Below are 23,967 nucleotides of genomic sequence, written 5' to 3' on the forward strand. Positions count from 1 at the left end.
TTCTGCTAAATGAGCCGTGAACTTGTGCTTGAAGTCTGTAAAACCTGCAGGACAGTTGCCTTTGGAGTTGGCCATCCAGGTTCTAGAGAGTTGGTTTGGGATCCTGGAGGTCATTTGGAGCCAGACGCACATTTTGTTGGATTGACTTGCAAACACCAGACAACCAGCTGGAGCAGCAAGTGGGAAATTCAAATTTCGGTATTTCTATCCAATAAAAAGTCAAGTAAACAAACATGCTTGTGTTTTCAGTAAACAGACCTGCTTGGATAAGGAGGAACTCCTTGGATTCGCTGCCCATCACATTGGTCGCTGTGCAGTTGTAGCTCCCAAAGTCGCTCTGAGAATCAGGTGAAATCTGCGGGACGGAAACAGACAAGCTCTCGGAGTTATCGATCATTTAGCTCTTTATCTTTTGACGTGTTTATTTTCGGCTTAATGCCATCTCTCAGGCTGCTGTTTATTCTCTGAGGAGGTGTTTTCAAGCACCGATCTTTTGCATTAAGGTTGTTTCATTTGTTTACACTCTATCCAACCGAAATACTGGGAGAAAAAAATCCACAAAAGATTGTTAACAAACAGGATCTTAGAAACCTAAAGCAGAAAAATATTGATCTATGTTGCTTTTAACAGTTTTATCATTGATAACTCGGCAGCTGCGGATGCGTCCAGCCAGGTAAATCACCTCCAGGTAGCTGATGGTTGCCATGTTGTAGATCTTCATGTTGGTCGCGTTGGGACTCGGCAGCTGGAAACCGTCTCTGAACCAAACTACTGAGCCTCTGGGGTGTGCATCCACCTCGCAGCTGATGTTGGCTGGGTTTCCCTCCCACGTGAAAACTGTCACAGCACCCTGGATCTTTGGAGCATCTGAAGGAACCAAAAGACAATGAAAGAGCTCCTGCACCAGCATCCAAGAGAGAATAATCCTCCTCATGAGGAGTAGCAGTGAGAGTGATTTAGATACTTATCTAATCAGTGGAACATGAATAAAATAGACATTAATACAATAGGCTGAGGGTGGTTCTCCTGTTATTATCCAACAGCACTTCAGGGTTTAACCAGAATAAGGAAGCTGAATAAATCTCTGGAGAAAAAAGCTGAAATCAGTAAAGTCGGAGTCACGCAACTCTTTCTCTCCTTCCCTGAAGCGTTTCCCTGCATCTCCAGCGTATTTATCCAAGCAAGCAGACTTTGTTTAGAAAAATAAGTTTTTCGCCATCGACTCACTGTGTAGGACACATTTTATGACAGATAAAACTCTTGGGAATCACTTCAACATGACTATTACCACCAAATGATGGTTCTTTTCAGGCTGTTTCAGGAGCTCTTCTCTTTGCCCAATTTCATCTATTTTGCAGTAGAAGTTGCTCCATTCCTCTAAGGGACAACAATTACCGCCATCTAGCCAATCAGCTCGGGTTTCAGGATCACTGGGATGGTGAAGCGCTCCATGCTACTGGATCCAAAGAAAAAAGGTCTTTTCACCTCACCAAAATGATCAAACCAGAGGGAGGATGAGGAACCGTGTCGTCAGGTCCCTGCCAGCCGGCTCTGGTCAGCACTGACTGTCTTATTTTCTCCGTTTATGTTCTTGTGTGAAGTGGAGTTATGGAGAAGGAGCATTTTAATGGAAGAATAACCCTGTTTGTTTAATCAATCAATCAATCAAACTTTATTTATGAAGCGCTTTTCCAACATGAAATATGTAACTCAAAGCACTTTACAGTTAAAAATCAGACATTAAGGAAACACACAGACAGACACATTATATAAAGAGATTCCTCCAACCCCGCTTTTTAGATACATCTAAATGAGAAAGCTTTAATCAATGCACACGTTTTTTCTTCACTGTCTTCCATAAGACTAATCTGTTTGACATTACATTTGTTGTCCTGCAACCCTGAACAGTCTTTAAATATATATAATGATTCTGCTTTTTCCAGAAAGGAAGTCAGAAGGTGCAGCGGTGGTTGGAGCGTCTCTGGGGATTTCTGAAAAAGGTGAAGCCACAACATCCTGATCTCACACCTTTGCTTCCAGGGCTGATGTGAATGTCTGTGTTTGCTGCGCTTTCTAAAGATCCTAAACAAACCTCCATCACTAACTAAACAGAGTTCAAACAAAGACTCTATTGACATGTTCCTGTCAGTCCCTCAGCAGCGAGCCGAGATACGTCCAGCTCAGCTAATGGGATCATGCTGTGCAGCAGATAGGCACTTCCATACTTAGATAAAGTCTTCATTGTGTGAGTGGGTAAGTGGCGATGTAGAGGACAGAGAGTGAGAGCTGAGCTCAAGACAAAGCACCTTTTCTTATCGATAATTGGCACCAGTGAATCAGCTACCTGATTATTTGCTGATTGCTGTGGCTAACAGCAAGCCCTCGAACAACTCCATCAACGCTGCATTGTGATAACATCGCAGAGCAACTTGCAAGCACATCGAGAGCAGGGCTTATTAATCTAATTAAGCATTCATCAACTTTCCTTTTTTTCTTAGATTGATAGATTTAAAAAAAAAAAAAAAGAGGGATTTTTTTATTCATCCAGCCAGTGTAGACAGCAGTGGTTTGTTTTACCACATATTTGGATGCTCATGTGCTCACAAAGATGTATGTTAGCACAGTGCCACGATGCTGGTTCAGATCCAGCATCAGATGCTTCCCTCACTGGGGATTTCTGAAAAAGCTGAAGCCACAGCATCCTGATATGACACCTTTGCTTCCACAGTAACAAATCCCAGCATAGAATTCCTTCTTATCCAGCGAAGTCTGCTCTCTCCCAACTGCTGATCCGTTTGTTGCAGAAACAAGCCACTGCCCACACACTGTCACGACAAGTCTATTTCTATACTAGCGGCAATATTAGTGGAGCCTAACAGGTCCTTTACACAAACATCTATAAATATGAAGGTATAGATTTCCACAAATGACCCAGTGCAGGAGTTTCCTGTAGGTTTAAACATGCATTAGCTCCAGTTAGCTGATTTTTGTGGAATTACATGGAATATCAGAGATATCCAAATAAATGTTTATATTCATATTTATATTACATTATATATTATATTATATTATATTATATTATATTATATTATATTATATTATATTATATTATATTATATTATATTATATTATATTATATTATATTATATTATATTATATTATATTATAGACCACATCTGGTCTTGTCTTTATTTTGTTTATTGTCTGTTGTGTTCTGTGTATGCATCTGAAATGTGCACAAAGCATCTCACTGCTTATTGAACTGTGTCTGATGTACACGTGACAAATCAAGACAATTTGAATTTTAAAAGCTAGTTTAAAACAATGCACAAGATAACATCTTATTGCAGTCTTACTCTGTATGTGCTCACAAAAAAATCCTAAAATCCAACATTTGCATGTTATTTCCTGAGCTAAAACATAGAAATGTCTAATGAATAAAGCAGCAGAGCTGGTGGAGGGACTTACAGCGGACTTCCAGGTACATGTGCTGCGTGTCCTGACCGATGGAGTTGCTGGCAGTGCAGAGATACTGGCCAGCATGTGTGAACTGGATGTTTTTCAAGGTGAGGGAGGACACCCGAGCATGGCTGCGTACCACAACATTCCTGTCAAGGCTCTACAAAGAAGAAGGAAATCAAAGATTCACATTTAGAAACAGAGCACGTTTACAGAGAAACATGCAGAGCAGCATGGAGCTAGTGGCTAAACACTAAACTAACCTCAGTGAGGGTGAAAACTTGTGACAGTGTGATAGACGTGTGACAACGTAACAAAGTACCACAATAAAGATCAGCTGGATGGAGAGAAGATCATGGTTACATCTGGAGGGACCAAGGGCCAGATCTAGATCCCAATTTGTCAGTTGTAGTTTCCATGTGCAATCTAGAATCGTTGACCACGGTTTGCAGGGGTTTTGCTATGAGTGATTGTATAAAGGAGCAGCATGCGCCAATGTGTTAAAGATTCTGTTAAAATGAGGGATGTGTGTGTGATGTGGTTTGCAGCAGGGCGAGTTTGGAGAGAAAACACGACCTACAGCATAGAAATCTTACGGCCACACAAAGACGTTAATGCTGTGAAATGATGCAAACAGGGGAGTATGTAAAAAGATGGTGTTAAGACATTAGAAGGTGAACAAAAGGAAATTAGACATATTAAAACAGGAGAGGGTGTTTGCACTGTCACCTCGAGCAAATAAAGAAAACATGAATTAATGAACTGAATCTTGTTTCTAATAAAGGCCTCATTTATTTTTACCAAGGATTTCATGAACTGACCCGCCTACAAGCCAGCCGTCCGAAACTCACCAGCTCACAACTCAGAGAACAGAAGACTTTTTTAAAACAAAAGAATCATGCGCTGACCCCAGATATTTTGCCACAACGTTGGTAATTATGCCTTTGGCATCAAAGTTACACTGCATGATCAGATGATTTCTGCACACAGGCTCAGTGCCTGGATGGATGCAGTCTGCCCCTATCAATGTAGGGCAGGTTGGCAGGCGAACAGGAAGAGAGGGTCATCAGGAAAACTTCTGGACCGACAGGACAAAAATTAAGATTCCCACAGAACATATTAACAGCACAACAAACTGCTGCAGGCTAGACGTTACCGGCCGTGCAACAATTATCTGGAAGAGAATTGAGATCAGAGCAGATATGCTGAGGTAAATAGTGAGATGATCGTCACCAGATGTGCAGGAAACCTGCAACACACACACACACACACACACACACCGCTGCCAGGATCTTCAGAGCCATGACGATCCCAGCTGCGACAGCTACTGTATGCTGGAATGACCCAGAAGTTTTGTGTCATTGCAGGTTTTGGACGACTCCTTACGGCTCCGAATCCATCCTGATGATTTATGAGGGTGAGAAAAGGTGTTCCCTGCATCTCCTTGCTTTGTTTGATGTAGCCATGTGTGCGATTACACACACACACACACACACACACACACACACACACACACACACACACACAGTTTCACGTCCTTTAAAACATATTAAATAAAGATGCAGTTTTTTTTTATCAGCAACATTAATTTAGGGTTTGATAGATCACATTGCAGCTGCTAAATTAATATATTTACATTTTCTCTTCCCAACACACAGAATAGTGTGTGAACGCCCCGCATTGCATATTCATTGCTGTGGACGCACTAACTGGATGCAGATGCTCTGCTTTGCTCCTTTGAAAGATGCAACCCTTAGTGTGCGCTCTTAGTAAATCAGTCTATTTTTGAATGTGCAATGACACGTTTTAGTTCACGCAAACCTTTCGTAGATCTTCCCCATCATCTGCACGACATAGAACAAACTAAAGACAAAAAGACTGCTGCGAACTCCTGCAGTGTGCTTGTTACTGCCCCTGATGTGCAGCAGTCTGGGTGCAGGTTTACAGGCAGCCAGACTGCAGCCAGCACCACACCACACACCCCCGCTACTGCCAGGACAAACATAGTTTTCATTAGTAAATCACATTTATAAGTTTGCTTTGCTGGAACTGCTGTGCAGTGAATCTTTAGTGTCACAGAGGATGCATTCAGCCCTCCTCAGAGAAAACTCTCTGCACAGGTGTGCATGCACCTGGCATGTGAGTGCACCCAAACACCTCCCCTGGCTTTATTAATGATGCAGCGCAACCCTGCTCTATGTTTGGTGTACATCTGGGTGTTTCTGAAGCATGTAATTTCCAGTTAACTTCCTATTCTTCCTGCAAACTCTGGAATTCTGCAAACTTTGGAAGTGTCCAAGCACCAGGAGAAAGAGCTTCGCCTTGTAAAATCAATAATAAAGTAGAAATGTGTCCAAAACCTGTAGCTGTTATACGTACAGTGGCAGCTTTTCTCCTCTCTGGCCAACTCCCACCAACGGGGGATATGCATCTCACTCTCAGCTGCCATCATCTTTTATTAATAATTCAGCTCTTCTCTGTGCTTCACTGCTTGTGTTTTCTAAATAATGTCTTTTTTGTTGTATTAGCATCATGGAGTGAATGTTTTGCAGCGCATTGTGATGCAGATGTGGCAGAAACTCCTCTTGGCTGTTTACTGTAGATATCTGGGAGTGTTACAGAACCAGAAGATGTCCTGAAGATCTTTTCCAGCCAGACATTTTCTGACAACTTAACGACACACTCCAGAACTTTCCCCGCCAACCCCCCCTACCGACGACTAATTCAGCATCCATCCTGCATCCTACCTGACCTGTTGGCTCTCTCCAGCCAGCAGAAGACAATCTGAGTTTATGTGCTGAATCAGAAACGTTGCATGTTCAAACAGCCAGTTTCTTATTTCACCGTGAAGCGAAACGTCACGTCGTGTCCCGGATGTAAAAGTTGTACAGTGTTGCTTTCTCGGCCTCGGGACGCTGCTGGGCAGCAGCGGCTCCAGAAATACACATGATAGATGTCACTGTGTCATCAAACACGTCTGGGATGAAGAGTTTTAAGGTAAAAAAGTTATGTTATGCGTTTTTAAAGGACTCTGAGTTTTACTGATGTGAGGAAAAAAGTGAAAACTTCGGCATACTGAGCATATAGCAACCACTCAGCAGCTGCTTGAAGAGAACAGACGATAATAAACCTTTTAATGTGATAATAGTAACAATAGGCTGTTAATATGACGTGTGTGAAATGTGTGATGATGTATGACTGGCACGTGATTGCTGCAAAACTAACAGAAATATCAGAATGAGGTTCTGGAGACACTGGTAAGTCCGTATCTCCAGAATCTGGCACCGAGCTCTGTCTTCCAGGGGGAATACTTAGTCAGAAGCAGTGAATGATATCTGAGAGTTTCTTGTCCCCATTTAAAGTAAAAACACAGATAATACCCAGAGCAGAAATCTAAAAGATTGTCTTTAATATGAATCTAAACATGTTCACATGATGTTTTCCTCTTTACTGTTAATCTCTCATCTTTACAGAGTAAATAGGAGCCAAAGAAACCTTCTCAGAAAACAGAACCAGCCTAAACGAAAAGCTTCGACTGGGAATGACTGAAAAACAAAATTCCCAAAAGGTCAGAGACACTAATATCAACCTTTCACTGTAGAAACTTTAGAAGGAGACAGTTTTAAAGAGGGACACGCTTAGTTAAACCCCAGAAAGGAAAATAAAAACCAGGTTTTGTTTCTTTGTTCCGTTTCTACGTCACTGCCTGAAGTTAAGAGAGAAACGGATTTTATCTGATTTTCTGGCAGCACTTGGTAAAGATGCAGCTAGGTCACATGACCTGTTTGATGCCGATTACCTGGTTCATTCAGCAGAGTAATAAAATCTAACTATGCTGCTGCTTTCAGTGGTAAAATTAAGACACGCAGGTCAAAGATATGCAGGTGTCTGAAGCAGATAATACTTTTCCTGCCTCATTTGGTTCCGTCATTAATTGTAAAATATCTGTTTCTGAAGTCTCAGCAGTTCAGATCTCTAGCAGGCAAACTGTGGCAGGGTTGTTTAGCAGCATGTATCCTTTACAAAATTCCACCAAAATAAATCAGTTCTTCCTTTACTACATTTCCAACAAGTCCTGAAAATTTCACAAAGATCCGTCCATAACTTTTTGAGTTTTCTGGAACACAAACGGACAAACGGCGGGTAAAACACGGCCTCCTTGGCCGAGGTTCTAATAAACTTCCTGAAGAAGTTAATTTAACACAGAATTTTGGGGAAGAACAAATAAAGTGTGAATGTTGTAAAAGAGAAACATGCAGGTGGAACAAAGATGACGTCACGGAGTCTGCACTGGAACTTCTGGCGATATTCCGGAAAACATCCAAGAATAAGAATGAAGGGCAACAGAAATGAGAGCCTGAAAGCAGCGAAGGAAACTAGATCCGCCTCCAGAACGAAAGCTTATCGGACACCTGGACACAAGGCAAGGTGTTCATGAGCTTCGTGCATGTCATTGTCAAGAAAGCTCATCTCTGCTAAGCTGATGTTGGTGAAGCATGAGGGGAGAGGACACTTCGCTGTAAAGCAGAGTCCCAGGTGGACGTTAAAACTTTGGACATTCCAGTCAGGTGACAATGTCTCTTCAACAATAAGAGTCTGGGTCTCAGTCTGAGCTCACTTTAATATGTTTATATATGTATTTATATTAGCGGTGTAAATGATCTTATTAATGAAAGGTTTTGTAACTGATTATTCTCTCTTAATGGCGTTTTAATTGCATAATTATATTTGCCTCAAAAAGCAACTTTATTTATTAAATGGATTTTAGTGGACAACTACATCACAGACACAGACATTAATATTTTAAACTCCGGCTCTACTAAGGTCTGAAAAATGTATTTCTAGTAAAACTGTGAAAAAAAAAAAAAGACAGAAAACCTGCCTGCTAAGTTTCAGTGTCATGTAAAATACTGTTCTGTCAGAGTTTATAACGTTACGCGACGACTTTTAACTTTCCAAATGTTTTTATTCACATTCTTCATTAACAGACATGAATATCTGCGTGTTGGCGAAAGCCAGAGTCCTCGGCTCCAAAACCTCTTCTGGTTTCTTTATTTACCTCATCTGATCATCTGTTTTCTTTTACTTGATCTGGAGAAAAAAATGTTTCGGTCTGAAAAGTTTGCAGAAAAACTAGTCAGTACGTATAATTCAGGTGGATAAAACCAGCAATCAGCTGATATGAAGAGACAGGACTGGTGTTTTCCTCGTTGTGACTGGAAACACTTCTCTTTCTCAGAAACCGTCTGCAGACTGGGGACATGAATCTACAGGGCGATAAAAATAAGTCACCTGTGGAACACAGAAACCAAACAACATCCAGAATTTACCTAAAATGGTTGAAAATCTGCACATTTCATCCAGTCTTATGTTCTGTAGTCCAAATGAGTTCATCTGCAGGAGGCAGCCATCTCATGATGCACGCGCTGGAGCTGCTTCCTGTTGCGCGAGGCGACGCAATGGCGGGATGACAGCATGCTGAACTGACTCGTGTCACGCGGTTATCAACATAACCTTCATGAAATTAAGCAAGCAGTGATTCAAAGCCCTGTGGGCTCGTGAACTAATTAAAACCAGCAGCAAAATGTGTGTTTTTCAGAGGAGCTGTGTGTTTTCACGCCAATGCTTAGTGGCCTCTCCCTGAGCCGTCACCTTATTGTGGTGGAGGGGTTTGTGTGTCCCGAAGATCCTAGCAGCTATGTTGTCGGGGGCTTTATGCCCCTGGTAGGATCACCCATGGCAAACAGGTGTCTAGGGGAGGGACCAGACCAAGCACGGCTCATAGACCCCTATGATGACGACCAACCTGGGCATGAATGTTCCCTTGCCCGGACGCGGGTTACCAGGACCCCCCTCTGGAGCCAGGCCTGGAGGCGGGGTACGAGAGCGAGCGTCTGGTGGCCGGGCCTTCGCCCATGGGGCCCGGTCGGGCTCAGCCCGAAAGGGTTACATGGGCCCCACCTCCCGTGGGCTCACCATCTGCGGGAGGAGCCGTAGGGGTCGGGTGCAATGTGAGCTGGGCGGCAGCAAGGGGCGGGGGCCCTGGCGGTCTGATCCCCGGCTGCAGAAGCTGGCTCTAGGGACGTGGAACGTCACCTCTCTGGTGGGGAAGGAGCCTGAGCTTGTGCGCGAGGTTGAGCGGTTCCGGCTAGATATAGTTGGACTCACCTCGACGCATGGCTTGGGCTCTGGAACCAGAACCCTCGAGAGGGGCTGGACTTTCTTCCACTCTGGAGTTGCTCATGGTGAGAGGCGCCGAGCAGGTGTGGGCATTCTCATCAGCCCCCAGCTTGGTGCCTGCACGTTGGGGTTTACCCCGGTGGATGAAAGGGTAGTTTCCCTCCGCCTCCGGGTGGGGGGACGGGTCCTGACTGTTGTCTGTGCTTATGCACCGAACAGCAGTTCAGAGTACCCACCCTTTCCGGAGTCCTTGGAGGGAGTGCTGGAGGGTGCTCCTTCTGGGGACTCCATTGTTCTGCTGGGGGACTTCAATGCTCACGTGGGCAATGACAGTGAGACCTGGAGGGGAGTGATTGGGAGGCACGGTCCCCCCCCCTCTGAACCCAAATGGTGTTTTGTTGTTGGACTTCTGTGCTCGTTATGGATTGTCTATAACGAACACCATGTTCCAGCATAAGAGTGTCCATATGTACACCTGGCATCAGGATTCCCTGGGCCGCAGTTCAATGATCGACTTTGCAGTCGTATCATCGGACCTACGGCCACATGCCTTGGACACTCGGGTGAAGAGGGGGGCGGAGCTGTCAACTGATCACCACCTGGTGGGGAGTTGGCTCAGATGGTGGGGGAGGAAGCCGGTCAGAGCTGGCAGGCCCAAACGTGGTGTGAGGGTCTGCTGGGAACGTCTGGCTGAGTCCCCCGTCAGAGCGAGCTTCAACTCCCACCTTCAGCAGAGCTTCGAACATGTCCCGAGTGAGGCGGGGGACATTGAGTCCGAATGGGCTGTGTTCCGTGCCTCTATTGCTGAGGCGGCCAGCCGGAGCTGTGGCTGCAAGGTCGTTGGTGCCTGTCGTGGCGGTAATCCCAGGACTCGTTGGTGGACACCAGCAGTGAGGGATGCCGTCAAGCTGAAGAAGGAGTCCTATCGGGCCTTCTTGGCCTGTGGGACTCTGGAGGCAGCTGATGGGTACCGACGGGCTAAGCGGCATGCGGCTTCGGCCGTTGCCGAGGCAAAAACTCGGGCATGGGAGGAGTTCGGCGAGGCCATGGAGAAAGACTTCCGGACGGCTTCAAGGAGATTCTGGTCCACCATCCGGCGGCTCAGGAGGGGGAAGCAGTGCTCCATCAATACTGTGTACAGTGGAGATGGAGAGCTGCTGACCTCAACTCGGGACGTTGTGGGTCGGTGGAGGGAATACTTCGAAGACCTCCTCAATCCTACCAACACGTCTTCCCATGAGGGAGCAGAGCTGGTGGACTCAGGGGTGGACTCTCCTATCTCTGGGGCTGAAGTCGCTGAGGTGGTCAAAAAGCTCCTTGGCAGCAAGGCCCCGGGGGTGGATGAGATCCGCCCGGAGTTCCTTAAGGCTCTGGATGCTGTGGGGCTGTCCTGGCTGACACGCCTCTGCAGCATTGCGTGGACATCGGGGGCAGTACCGCTGGATTGGCAGACTGGGGTGGTGGTCCCCCTTTTTAAGAAGGGGGACCGGAGGGTGTGTTCCAATTACAGGGGAATCACACTCCTCAGCCTCCCTGGTAAGGTCTATTCAGGGGTCCTGGAGAGGAGGGTCCGCCGGATAGTCGAATCCCGGATTGAGGAGGAGCAGTGTGGTTTTCGTCCTGGTCGCGGAACAGTGGACCAGCTCTATACCCTCTTTGAGGCCCTGGAGGGGGCATGGGAGTTTGCCCAACCAGTCTACATGTGCTTTGTGGACCTGGAGAAGGCATTCGACCGTGTCCCCTGGGGGCTCCTGTGGGGGGTACTCCGGGAGTATGGGGTACCGGACCCCCTTGTACGAGCTATCCGGTCCCTGTACGACAGGTGTCAGAGCTTGGTCCGCATTGCCGGTAGTAAGTCGGATTCGTTTCCGGTGAGGGTTGGACTCCGCCAAGGCTGCCCTTTATCACCGATTCTGTTCATAACTTATATGGACAGAATTTCTAGGCGCAGCCAAGGGGTTGAGGGGATCCGACTTGGTGGCCTCAGGATTGGGTCCCTGCTTTTTGCGGATGACGTGGTCCTGTTGGCTTCATCTGGTCGTGATCTCCAGCTCTCGCTTGAGCGATTCGCGGCCGAGTGTGAAGCGGCTGGGATGAGAATCAGCACCTCAAAATCTGAGACCATGGTCCTCAGCCGGAATAGGGTGGATTGCCCTCTCCGGGTCGGGAGTCAGGTCCTGCCTCAAGTGGAGGAGTTTAAATATCTCGGGGTCTTGTTCACGAGTGAGGGAAGGATGGAGCGTGAGGATCGGTGCGGCGTATGCAGTAATGCGGGCTCTGCGCCGGTCTGTCGTGGTGAAGAAGGAGCTGAGCCAGAAGGCGAAGCTCTCGATTTATCAGTCGATCTACGTTCCTACCCTCACCTATGGTCATGAGCTGTGGGCCGTGACCGAAAGAACGAGATCTCGTATACAGGCGGCTGAAATGAGTTTCCTCCGCAGGGTGGCCGGGCTCTCCCTTAGAGATAGGGTGAGGAGCTCGGTCATCCGGGAGGAGATCAGAGTAGAGCCGCTGCTCCTTCGCATCGAGAGGAACCAGTTGAGGTGGCTCGGGCATCTGGTCAGGATGCCTCCTGGACGCCTCCCTGGTGAGGTGTTCCAGGCACGTCCCTCGGGAAGGAGACCCCGGGGAAGACCCAGGACACGCTGGAGGGATTATATCTCTCGGCTGGCCTGGGAACGCCTCGGGATCCCCCCGCAGAGTTGGCAAATGTGGCTGGAGAGGGAAGTCTGGGCTTCCCTGCTTAGGCTGCTGCCCCCGCAACCCGACCCCGGATAAGCGGCAGAAGATGGATGGATGGATGGATGGCTTAGTGATGAAAGTTAATTCTTCGTTCCGTCCTCGTCATGTGTGCGTGTGACAGTGCATGGTGAGGAAAGTTAGCGTGTTAGAGTGCGTCAGCTTCTGTTGATGCAGTTGTTCTGCGAGGGGCCGGGAGAATGCACGTGTCCTTCCAACCAAACCTCAAGTGCTTTTGGATTTCTAATTTACTCCTCCTCCTCCCCGTCTGAATTCTTGGGTTTGGCTCCTCACAAAACTAGGAGATGTCTCTGAATCCTGCACCCTGACTGAGTTCCATCTTCTCCAGCGTATGCGGGAGAAATCCCCAAAACCTGGACAGGCAAACCAAAACTAATATACCAGAAACAAGAGAAAAAACCCTTTTTTTGGCCGTTTTGGGTGAACTGAACCAGGAAGATGACAGCACAAGAGAGCGGCAGCGTGAGTGAAAGTCAGCTCCTGGAGTGTGGTTGAAGGAAAGGCCGTGCAGGTTCCCGGCCCCTGACACACAGCGCACCGTCCAAAAAGCACCTTGTTAGGATGTGTGGGAGTTAGAACCATGGGCGACTCCCGGCAGAGCAGATCATGTTTCTGTGTGCTGAAGAGTTGCTGATGTGAGAAGCCCCCCCCCCCCCCCCAACCAGACCACGCAGCAGGAAATAACAGAAACTGTGGCTATCGCTGCATCTCGTGGACAACAGCAAGCAGAGGCAAGTCAACAGGCCAAGTCTGAATGTGTGCTGGAACTAAGTGGACTAAATGAACTGTACTACGGGTCTAATGGCCTACACGTCTAGTGCACGGCTAAAACAGGGTGTGTGCTACATCACTGCAACACTTCTGCTCTGCAGGAAAAAAGGAGGTCTAGACTGTAAGTGGGCCGTTAAACCTGGAGTCAGGCTATGATATCCATACCTCGTATTTGTCTGGTCGCGTCCAAGAAGCCTAGAGAGAGGACAGAGAAGAGGAAGCAGAGACAAACATGGATACCGTGGAGACAAGACAGCTTGCAGAAGATCCACGCGAGTCCTGAGTAACCTTCAGGAGACGAAAAGGTTTTCACACCGGTTTCACATGAAATCCAGCGGCTTGAACATTTCTGGGATTTACCAACACAGAAAACACCATCCTGCTACGTTGCTCGTTGTCATAGCAATTAAAAATCTCTGGATCCAACAAAACCCCAGAAGAAGAACAAAAACAAAAACTCTATAAATACAAAATATCAGAGAAGTTTTTACATGAATCCTCTGGTTCATGATCAAATTGACTGTTGTTGATTTAATTCATTTCAGATCAATACTACAGTAAAACTAACTTTAATGGATTATTTATTTATGCAAACTCAGCCGTCAGACGTCCTCAGATGGTTTATCAGAGATTCATGGAAAATTCCTGTTCAGCTGGAGCGGAACCTCGTGTGACGGTTGCTATGGCAACTTCCTTTACTTCCTGTCTCATGTCGGCCATGAGAGCGCGCGGCTGGAACGTTGTGTCGGAACGGGGAGGTTAAAGGAGAGAAGCTGTTGAGGTGTGGAAGTTTATTTTCATGCGATTTTACCAAGCAAAAGGAACATAAGTTGCTTTTCCATAAACAAACTCTCTCGTTAGAAACAAGTTGAATCTTCTGAGGCGACTTTTCAGAAATGATTCAGATTCGTTATTTGAAATAAACTAAATTATTTTTGTAATTACAAACTAAACTTGGATAAACTTAATTCAATCACTTGTTAGTAAGTAAAAAAAAAATCATTTAAACTGTTTCACATGATCATTAATCCTGTTACTTCCAATTAAATCTGTTCAATAATCAGATAAATCGCAGGAACCAAAGGTGGGACTTTTGTCCCAAGCAGGGATCTGTAGTCCATCAGAAGTAGCGGTATGAGGTAAGTTCAGGTTCAGCCCAGGATTACTGGGCTCACGCCTGACTTTGTGTTGCCACGACAACCGATGCTGGACAGCAACTTGGATCCAGGTCCCGATCAACCCTCCAGATAAAACCTCTGAACCACATGGGAGACATGGATGAGGAGTCTCTGAGCTCTTTGATCTTCATCTTAAAGGCACAGTAACTAAATAATATAAATCCGTGTTTTACCGAAGTCACATCCCAAAGAAATCCAAATGAAAGCGTCTCGTCGCTCAGAACGAGTTACGTTGCTGCCATGCGGCACCGCCACGTCGCATCCGGTAGCCGAAGGTGGTTACAGGGTCTCTTGCATTCTTCTGCAATGTGTGTGTGTGTGTGTGTGTGTGTTTACCAGACTGCATGTAAGGATGTCTGAATGTTAATTTTCATCCCTGCATGGTAAAATGTCGGGAAAGTGCCGCCTTTTATGAGACTCTGGAGGCAGAAAATGAACTCAGATGTCTCAATAGATCCTCCGTCTGGCTTCACTCTCCTTCAGGTTTGGTTTCTATTTGGTGCAAAGATCATTTCAAGCAGCCAGTGATGCTTCTGATAGAATTAAGACGGTTTTCAACAGATCTGGTCATACTTTAACGATGCGGAAGTGATACTGTGTCATGATTTGGGTTTTTCGGTGCTTTGTTTTTGGGCTTCCTGTTTTATTTTGTAGTTTTTCCTGTTTAGTTCCCTTGGTTCTTGTTTAGCTTCATTGATTTCCTGTTATTGAGTTCACCTGGGTTCATTTAGTTAATTTGTTTCACCTGTGTCTCGTTTTGTTCTGTGTATTTATACTCCTCAGTTTCATTCCTTGTTTGCTGGATCATTTTGTTGTAGTTAGTCCCTTGAGTGTCCTTTGTTATAATAAATCCACTAGAATCGACATCCCTGTTCCCCTCATCTCTGCGTTTGGGTCCACTCCTTCGTCATCTTCACTGCCCGTTCCTGAGAGAATGATCAGCTGATTCATTGTTGTTTGTCGTCCTTCCTGCGGCGGCGGCGCTGATCTTCAGTCTGTCAGGAATAAATGTCAACTTCATATGTTCAACATGAGCGTGTCCGAAGCGCTGAGCTGACGATGGCCATGGTCTGGGCTGACCAGAGAACCCCGAGACACGCCGCTTCGTACAGGAAGCAGGCCTCATGCATCGCCTTCCAGCTCCGCGTGACGGAAACACGCTGACCGCCAGACTTCATGGCTGCGTTTGTCAGACGTTACACGATGCTTTTTGAGTCACATTTAGGTGTTTCAGTTGGAGGATGTGGTGAAAACAACGCAGACTTTTCATCAGTGACCTGATGGGCATGATATCCTGTTGCTCCTAAAGATTCCATGTGGTTATGAAACTGTCCAATGTGACACATCCTCACCTCTACAAGCTCGTTGTGCTAAGCTCAGCATTAATCCAGTTTATCAAGGCGCTGCTTTCCCAGACAAACGCTGACGGATGTTCCTGCCAAACCCCATTAATGCAGTTATGACTCAACATGCAGGAACGTCTGCTTCTCTTGTTCCTTCTGCAGGAACGTCTGCTTCTCTTATTCCTTCTGCAGGAACGCCTGCTTCTCTTATTCCTTCTGCAGGAACGTCTGCTTCTCTTGTTCCTTCTGCAGGAACGTCTGCTTCTCTTGTTCCTTCTGCAGGAACGTCTGCTTCTCTTGTTCCTTCTGCAGGAACGTCTGCTTCTCTTGTTCCTTCTGCAGGAACGCCTGCTTCTCTTGTTCCTTCTGCAGGAACGTCTGCTTCTCTTATTCCTTCTGCAGGAACGCCTGCTTCTCTTGTTCCTTCTGCAGGAACGTCTGCTTCTCTTGTTCCTTCTGCAGGAACGTCTGCTTCTCTTGTTCCTTCTGCAGGAACGTCTGCTTCTCTTATTCCTTCTGCAGGAACGCCTGCTTCTCTTGTTCCTTCTGCAGGAACGTCTGCTTCTCTTGTTCCTTCTGCAGGAACGTCTGCTTCTCTTGTTCCTTCTGCAGGAACGCCTGCTTCTCTTGTTCATTCTGCAGGAACGTCTGCTTCTCTTGTTCCTTCTGCAGGAACGTCTGCTTCTCTTGTTCCTTCTGCAGGAACGTCTGCTTCTCTTGTTCCTTCTGCAGGAACGTCTGCTTCTCTTGTTCATTCTGCAGGAACGTCTGCTTCTCTTGTTCCTTCTGCAGGAACGCCTGCTTCTCTTGTTCCTTCTGCAGGAACGTCTGCTTCTCTTGTTCCTCCTGCAGGAACGTCTGCTTCTCTTGTTCCTCCTGCAGGAACGTCTGCTTCTCTTGTTCCTTCTGCAGGAACGTCTGCTTCTCTTGTTCCTTCTGCAGGAACGTCTGCTTCTCTTGTTCCTTCTGCAGGAACGTCTGCTTCTCTTGTTCCTTCTGCAGGAACGTCTGCTTCTCTTGTTCCTTCTGCAGGAACGTCTGCTTCTCTTGTTCCTTCTGCAGGAACGTCTGCTTCTCTTGTTCCTTCTGCAGGAACGCCTGCTTCTCTTGTTCCTTCTGCAGGAACGTCTGCTTCTCTTGTTCCTTCTGCAGGAACGTCTGCTTCTCTTGTTCCTTCTGCAGGAACGCCTGCTTCTCTTGTTCCTTCTGCAGGAACGTCTGCTTCTCTTGTTCCTTCTGCAGGAACGCCTGCTTCTCTTGTTCCTTCTGCAGGAACGCCTGCTTCTCTTGTTCCTTCTGCAGGAACGCCTGCTTCTCTTGTTCCTTCTGCAGGAACGTCTGCTTCTCTTGTTCCTTCTGCAGGAACGTCTGCTTCTCTTGTTCCTTCTGCAGGAACGTCTGCTTCTCTTGTTCCTTCTGCAGGAACGTCTGCTTCTCTTGTTCCTTCTGCAGGAACGTCTGCTTCTCTTGTTCCTTCTGCAGGAACGTCTGCTTCTCTTGTTCCTTCTGCAGGAACGTCTGCTTCTCTTGTTCCTTCTGCAGGAACGTCTGCTTCTCTTGTTCCTTCTGCAGGAACGTCTGCTTCTCTTGTTCCTTCTGCAGGAACGTCTGCTTCTCTTGTTCCTTCTGCAGGAACGTCTGCTTCTCTTGTTCCTTCTGCAGGAACGTCTGCTTCTCTTGTTCATTCTGCAGGAACGTCTGCTTCTCTTGTTCCTTCTGCAGGAACGTCTGCTTCTCTTGTTCCTTCTGCAGGAACGTCTGCTTCTCTTGTTCCTTCTGCAGGAACGCCTGCTTCTCTTGTTCCTTCTGCAGGAACGTCTGCTTCTCTTGTTCCTTCTGCAGGAACGCCTGCTTCTCTTGTTCCTTCTGCAGGAACGCCTGCTTCTCTTGTTCCTTCTGCAGGAACGTCTGCTTCTCTTGTTCCTTCTGCAGGAACGTCTGCTTCTCTTGTTCCTTCTGCAGGAACGCCTGCTTCTCTTGTTCCTTCTGCAGGAACGCCTGCTTCTCTTGTTCCTTCTGCAGGAACGCCTGCTTCTCTTGTTCCTTCTGCAGGAACGTCTGCTTCTCTTGTTCCTTCTGCAGGAACGTCTGCTTCTCTTGTTCCTTCTGCAGGAACGCCTGCTTCTCTTGTTCCTTCTGCAGGAACGCCTGCTTCTCTTGTTCCTTCTGCAGGAACGTCTGCTTCTCTTGTTCCTTCTGCAGGAACGTCTGCTTCTCTTGTTCCTTCTGCAGGAACGCCTGCTTCTCTTGTTCCTCCTGCAGGAACGTCTGCTTCTCTTGTTCCTCCTGCAGGAACGTCTGCTTCTCTTGTTCCTTCTGCAGGAACGTCTGCTTCTCTTGTTCCTTCTGCAGGAACGTCTGCTTCTCTTGTTCCTTCTGCAGGAACGTCTGCTTCTCTTGTTCCTTCTGCAGGAACGTCTGCTTCTCTTGTTCCTTCTGCAGGAACGTCTGCTTCTCTTGTTCCTTCTGCAGGAACGTCTGCTTCTCTTGTTCCTTCTGCAGGAACGCCTGCTTCTCTTGTTCCTTCTGCAGGAACGTCTGCTTCTCTTGTTCCTTCTGCAGGAACGCCTGCTTCTCTTATTCCTTCTGCAGGAACGTCTGCTTCTCTTGTTCCTTCTGCAGGAACGTCTGCTTCTCTTATTCCTTCTGCAGGAACGCCTGCTTCTCTTGTTCCTTCTGCAGGAACGCCTGCTTCTCTTGTTCCTTCTGCAGGAACGCCTGCTTCTCTTGTTCCTTCTGCAGGAACGTCTGCTTCTCTTGTTCCTTCTGCAGGAACGTCTGCTTCTCTTGTTCCTTCTGCAGGAACGTCTGCTTCTCTTGTTCCTTCTGCAGGAACGTCTGCTTCTCTTGTTCCTTCTGCAGGAACGCCTGCTTCTCTTGTTCCTTCTGCAGGAACGTCTGCTTCTCTTGTTCCTTCTGCAGGAACGCCTGCTTCTCTTATTCCTTCTGCAGGAACGTCTGCTTCTCTTGTTCCTTCTGCAGGAACGTCTGCTTCTCTTATTCCTTCTGCAGGAACGCCTGCTTCTCTTGTTCCTTCTGCAGGAACGCCTGCTTCTCTTGTTCCTTCTGCAGGAACGCCTGCTTCTCTTGTTCCTTCTGCAGGAACGTCTGCTTCTCTTGTTCCTTCTGCAGGAACGTCTGCTTCTCTTGTTCCTTCTGCAGGAACGTCTGCTTCTCTTGTTCCTTCTGCAGGAACGTCTGCTTCTCTTGTTCCTTCTGCAGGAACGTCTGCTTCTCTTGTTCCTTCTGCAGGAACGTCTGCTTCTCTTGTTCCTTCTGCAGGAACGTCTGCTTCTCTTGTTCCTTCTGCAGGAACGTCTGCTTCTCTTGTTCCTTCTGCAGGAACGTCTGCTTCTCTTGTTCCTTCTGCAGGAACGTCTGCTTCTCTTGTTCCTTCTGCAGGAACGTCTGCTTCTCTTGTTCCTTCTGCAGGAACGTCTGCTTCTCTTGTTCATTCTGCAGGAACGTCTGCTTCTCTTGTTCCTTCTGCAGGAACGTCTGCTTCTCTTGTTCCTTCTGCAGGAACGTCTGCTTCTCTTGTTCCTTCTGCAGGAACGCCTGCTTCTCTTGTTCCTTCTGCAGGAACGTCTGCTTCTCTTGTTCCTTCTGCAGGAACGCCTGCTTCTCTTGTTCCTTCTGCAGGAACGCCTGCTTCTCTTGTTCCTTCTGCAGGAACGTCTGCTTCTCTTGTTCCTTCTGCAGGAACGTCTGCTTCTCTTGTTCCTTCTGCAGGAACGCCTGCTTCTCTTGTTCCTTCTGCAGGAACGCCTGCTTCTCTTGTTCCTTCTGCAGGAACGCCTGCTTCTCTTGTTCCTTCTGCAGGAACGTCTGCTTCTCTTGTTCCTTCTGCAGGAACGTCTGCTTCTCTTGTTCCTTCTGCAGGAACGCCTGCTTCTCTTGTTCCTTCTGCAGGAACGCCTGCTTCTCTTGTTCCTTCTGCAGGAACGTCTGCTTCTCTTGTTCCTTCTGCAGGAACGTCTGCTTCTCTTGTTCCTTCTGCAGGAACGCCTGCTTCTCTTGTTCCTCCTGCAGGAACGTCTGCTTCTCTTGTTCCTCCTGCAGGAACGTCTGCTTCTCTTGTTCCTTCTGCAGGAACGTCTGCTTCTCTTGTTCCTTCTGCAGGAACGTCTGCTTCTCTTGTTCCTTCTGCAGGAACGTCTGCTTCTCTTGTTCCTTCTGCAGGAACGTCTGCTTCTCTTGTTCCTTCTGCAGGAACGTCTGCTTCTCTTGTTCCTTCTGCAGGAACGTCTGCTTCTCTTGTTCCTTCTGCAGGAACGCCTGCTTCTCTTGTTCCTTCTGCAGGAACGTCTGCTTCTCTTGTTCCTTCTGCAGGAACGCCTGCTTCTCTTATTCCTTCTGCAGGAACGTCTGCTTCTCTTGTTCCTTCTGCAGGAACGTCTGCTTCTCTTGTTCCTTCTGCAGGAACGCCTGCTTCTCTTGTTCCTTCTGCAGGAACGTCTGCTTCTCTTGTTCCTTCTGCAGGAACGCCTGCTTCTCTTGTTCCTTCTGCAGGAACGTCTGCTTCTCTTGTTCCTTCTGCAGGAACGTCTGCTTCTCTTGTTCCTTCTGCAGGAACGCCTGCTTCTCTTGTTCCTTCTGCAGGAACGCCTGCTTCTCTTGTTCCTTCTGCAGGAACGCCTGCTTCTCTTGTTCCTTCTGCAGGAACGTCTGCTTCTCTTGTTCCTTCTGCAGGAACGTCTGCTTCTCTTGTTCCTTCTGCAGGAACGTCTGCTTCTCTTGTTCCTTCTGCAGGAACGTCTGCTTCTCTTGTTCCTTCTGCAGGAACGTCTGCTTCTCTTGTTCCTTCTGCAGGAACGCCTGCTTCTCTTGTTCCTTCTGCAGGAACGCCTGCTTCTCTTGTTCCTTCTGCAGGAACGTCTGCTTCTCTTATTCCTTCTGCAGGAACGTCTGCTTCTCTTGTTCATTCTGCAGGAACGCCTGCTTCTCTTGTTCATTCTGCAGGAACGCCTGCTTCTCTTGTTCCTTCTGCAGGAACGTCTGCTTCTCTTGTTCCTTCTGCAGGAACGCCTGCTTCTCTTGTTCCTTCTGCAGGAACGTCTGCTTCTCTTATTCCTTCTGCAGGAACGTCTGCTTCTCTTGTTCCTTCTGCAGGAACGTCTGCTTCTCTTGTTCCTTCTGCAGGAACGTCTGCTTCTCTTGTTCCTTCTGCAGGAACGTCTGCTTCTCTTGTTCCTTCTGCAGGAACGTCTGCTTCTCTTGTTCCTTCTGCAGGAACGTCTGCTTCTCTTGTTCCTTCTGCAGGAACGCCTGCTTCTCTTATTCCTTCTGCAGGAACGTCTGCTTCTCTTGTTCCTTCTGCAGGAACGTCTGCTTCTCTTGTTCCTTCTGCAGGAACGCCTGCTTCTCTTGTTCCTTCTGCAGGAACGTCTGCTTCTCTTGTTCCTTCTGCAGGAACGTCTGCTTCTCTTGTTCCTTCTGCAGGAACGCCTGCTTCTCTTGTTCCTTCTGCAGGAACGTCTGCTTCTCTTGTTCCTTCTGCAGGAACGTCTGCTTCTCTTGTTCCTTCTGCAGGAACGTCTGCTTCTCTTGTTCCTTCTGCAGGAACGTCTGCTTCTCTTGTTCCTTCTGCAGGAACGTCTGCTTCTCTTGTTCCTTCTGCAGGAACGTCTGCTTCTCTTGTTCCTTCTGCAGGAACGTCTGCTTCTCTTGTTCCTTCTGCAGGAACGTCTGCTTCTCTTGTTCCTTCTGCAGGAACGTCTGCTTCTCTTGTTCCTTCTGCAGGAACGCCTGCTTCTCTTGTTCCTTCTGCAGGAACGTCTGCTTCTCTTGTTCCTTCTGCAGGAACGTCTGCTTCTCTTGTTCCTTCTGCAGGAACGTCTGCTTCTCTTGTTCCTTCTGCAGGAACGTCTGCTTCTCTTGTTCCTTCTGCAGGAACGTCTGCTTCTCTTGTTCCTTCTGCAGGAACGTCTGCTTCTCTTGTTCCTTCTGCAGGAACGTCTGCTTCTCTTGTTCCTTCTGCAGGAACGTCTGCTTCTCTTGTTCCTTCTGCAGGAACGTCTGCTTCTCTTGTTCCTTCTGCAGGAACGCCTGCTTCTCTTGTTCCTTCTGCAGGAACGCCTGCTTCTCTTGTTCCTTCTGCAGGAACGTCTGCTTCTCTTGTTCCTTCTGCAGGAACGTCTGCTTCTCTTGTTCCTTCTGCAGGAACGTCTGCTTCTCTTGTTCCTTCTGCAGGAACGCCTGCTTCTCTTGTTCCTTCTGCAGGAACGCCTGCTTCTCTTGTTCCTTCTGCAGGAACGCCTGCTTCTCTTGTTCCTTCTGCAGGAACGCCTGCTTCTCTTGTTCCTTCTGCAGGAACGCCTGCTTCTCTTGTTCATTCTGCAGGAACGTCTGCTTCTCTTGTTCCTTCTGCAGGAACGTCTGCTTCTCTTGTTCCTTCTGCAGGAACGTCTGCTTCTCTTGTTCCTTCTGCAGGAACGTCTGCTTCTCTTGTTCCTTCTGCAGGAACGTCTGCTTCTCTTGTTCCTTCTGCAGGAACGTCTGCTTCTCTTATTCCTTCTGCAGGAACGTCTGCTTCTCTTGTTCCTTCTGCAGGAACGTCTGCTTCTCTTGTTCCTTCTGCAGGAACGTCTGCTTCTCTTGTTCCTTCTGCAGGAACGTCTGCTTCTCTTGTTCCTTCTGCAGGAACGCCTGCTTCTCTTGTTCCTTCTGCAGGAACGTCTGCTTCTCTTGTTCCTTCTGCAGGAACGTCTGCTTCTCTTGTTCCTTCTGCAGGAACGCCTGCTTCTCTTGTTCCTTCTGCAGGAACGCCTGCTTCTCTTGTTCCTTCTGCAGGAACGTCTGCTTCTCTTGTTCCTTCTGCAGGAACGTCTGCTTCTCTTGTTCCTTCTGCAGGAACGTCTGCTTCTCTTGTTCCTTCTGCAGGAACGTCTGCTTCTCTTGTTCCTTCTGCAGGAACGTCTGCTTCTCTTGTTCCTTCTGCAGGAACGTCTGCTTCTCTTGTTCCTTCTGCAGGAACGCCTGCTTCTCTTGTTCATTCTGCAGGAACGTCTGCTTCTCTTGTTCCTTCTGCAGGAACGTCTGCTTCTCTTGTTCCTTCTGCAGGAACGTCTGCTTCTCTTGTTCCTTCTGCAGGAACGTCTGCTTCTCTTGTTCCTTCTGCAGGAACGTCTGCTTCTCTTGTTCCTTCTGCAGGAACGTCTGCTTCTCTTGTTCCTTCTGCAGGAACGTCTGCTTCTCTTGTTCCTTCTGCAGGAACGTCTGCTTCTCTTGTTCCTTCTGCAGGAACGTCTGCTTCTCTTGTTCCTTCTGCAGGAACGTCTGCTTCTCTTGTTCCTTCTGCAGGAACGTCTGCTTCTCTTGTTCCTTCTGCAGGAACGCCTGCTTCTCTTGTTCCTTCTGCAGGAACGTCTGCTTCTCTTGTTCATTCTGCAGGAACGTCTGCTTCTCTTGTTCCTTCTGCAGGAACGCCTGCTTCTCTTGTTCCTTCTGCAGGAACGTCTGCTTCTCTTGTTCCTTCTGCAGGAACGTCTGCTTCTCTTGTTCATTCTGCAGGAACGCCTGCTTCTCTTGTTCCTTCTGCAGGAACGTCTGCTTCTCTTGTTCCTTCTGCAGGAACGTCTGCTTCTCTTGTTCCTTCTGCAGGAACGTCTGCTTCTCTTGTTCCTTCTGCAGGAACGTCTGCTTCTCTTGTTCCTTCTGCAGGAACGTCTGCTTCTCTTGTTCCTTCTGCAGGAACGTCTGCTTCTCTTGTTCCTTCTGCAGGAACGTCTGCTTCTCTTGTTCCTTCTGCAGGAACGCCTGCTTCTCTTGTTCCTTCTGCAGGAACGTCTGCTTCTCTTGTTCATTCTGCAGGAACGTCTGCTTCTCTTGTTCCTTCTGCAGGAACGCCTGCTTCTCTTATTCCTTCTGCAGGAACGTCTGCTTCTCTTGTTCCTTCTGCAGGAACGTCTGCTTCTCTTGTTCCTTCTGCAGGAACGTCTGCTTCTCTTGTTCCTTCTGCAGGAACGTCTGCTTCTCTTGTTCCTTCTGCAGGAACGTCTGCTTCTCTTGTTCCTTCTGCAGGAACGTCTGCTTCTCTTGTTCCTTCTGCAGGAACGTCTGCTTCTCTTGTTCCTTCTGCAGGAACGTCTGCTTCTCTTGTTCCTTCTGCAGGAACGTCTGCTTCTCTTGTTCCTTCTGCAGGAACGCCTGCTTCTCTTATTCCTTCTGCAGGAACGCCTGCTTCTCTTGTTCATTCTGCAGGAACGTCTGCTTCTCTTGTTCCTTCTGCAGGAACGCCTGCTTCTCTTATTCCTTCTGCAGGAACGTCTGCTTCT

The 23,967-nt window shown here is 47.7% G+C and overlaps 1 protein-coding gene across 1 annotated transcript in view; it reads right to left on the reverse strand.

The window, feature by feature from the left end:
* ncam1a (neural cell adhesion molecule 1a) overlaps positions 1-23,967 on the reverse strand; it is a gene marked incomplete at its 3' end in the record, with an annotated part of 306,826 nt that overhangs the window by 65,036 nt on the left and 217,823 nt on the right. Inside the window, 4 exon segments of the mRNA XM_079248256.1 lie at positions 259-355; positions 683-867; positions 3,469-3,619; positions 13,336-13,365. Of these exon segments, the coding sequence (XP_079104382.1) occupies positions 259-355; positions 683-867; positions 3,469-3,619; positions 13,336-13,365 (463 nt within the window).

Source organism: Telmatherina bonti (genome assembly GCF_933228915.1).
Source record: "Telmatherina bonti genome assembly, chromosome: 10".
Taxonomy (NCBI): Eukaryota; Metazoa; Chordata; class Actinopteri; order Atheriniformes; family Telmatherinidae; genus Telmatherina; species Telmatherina bonti.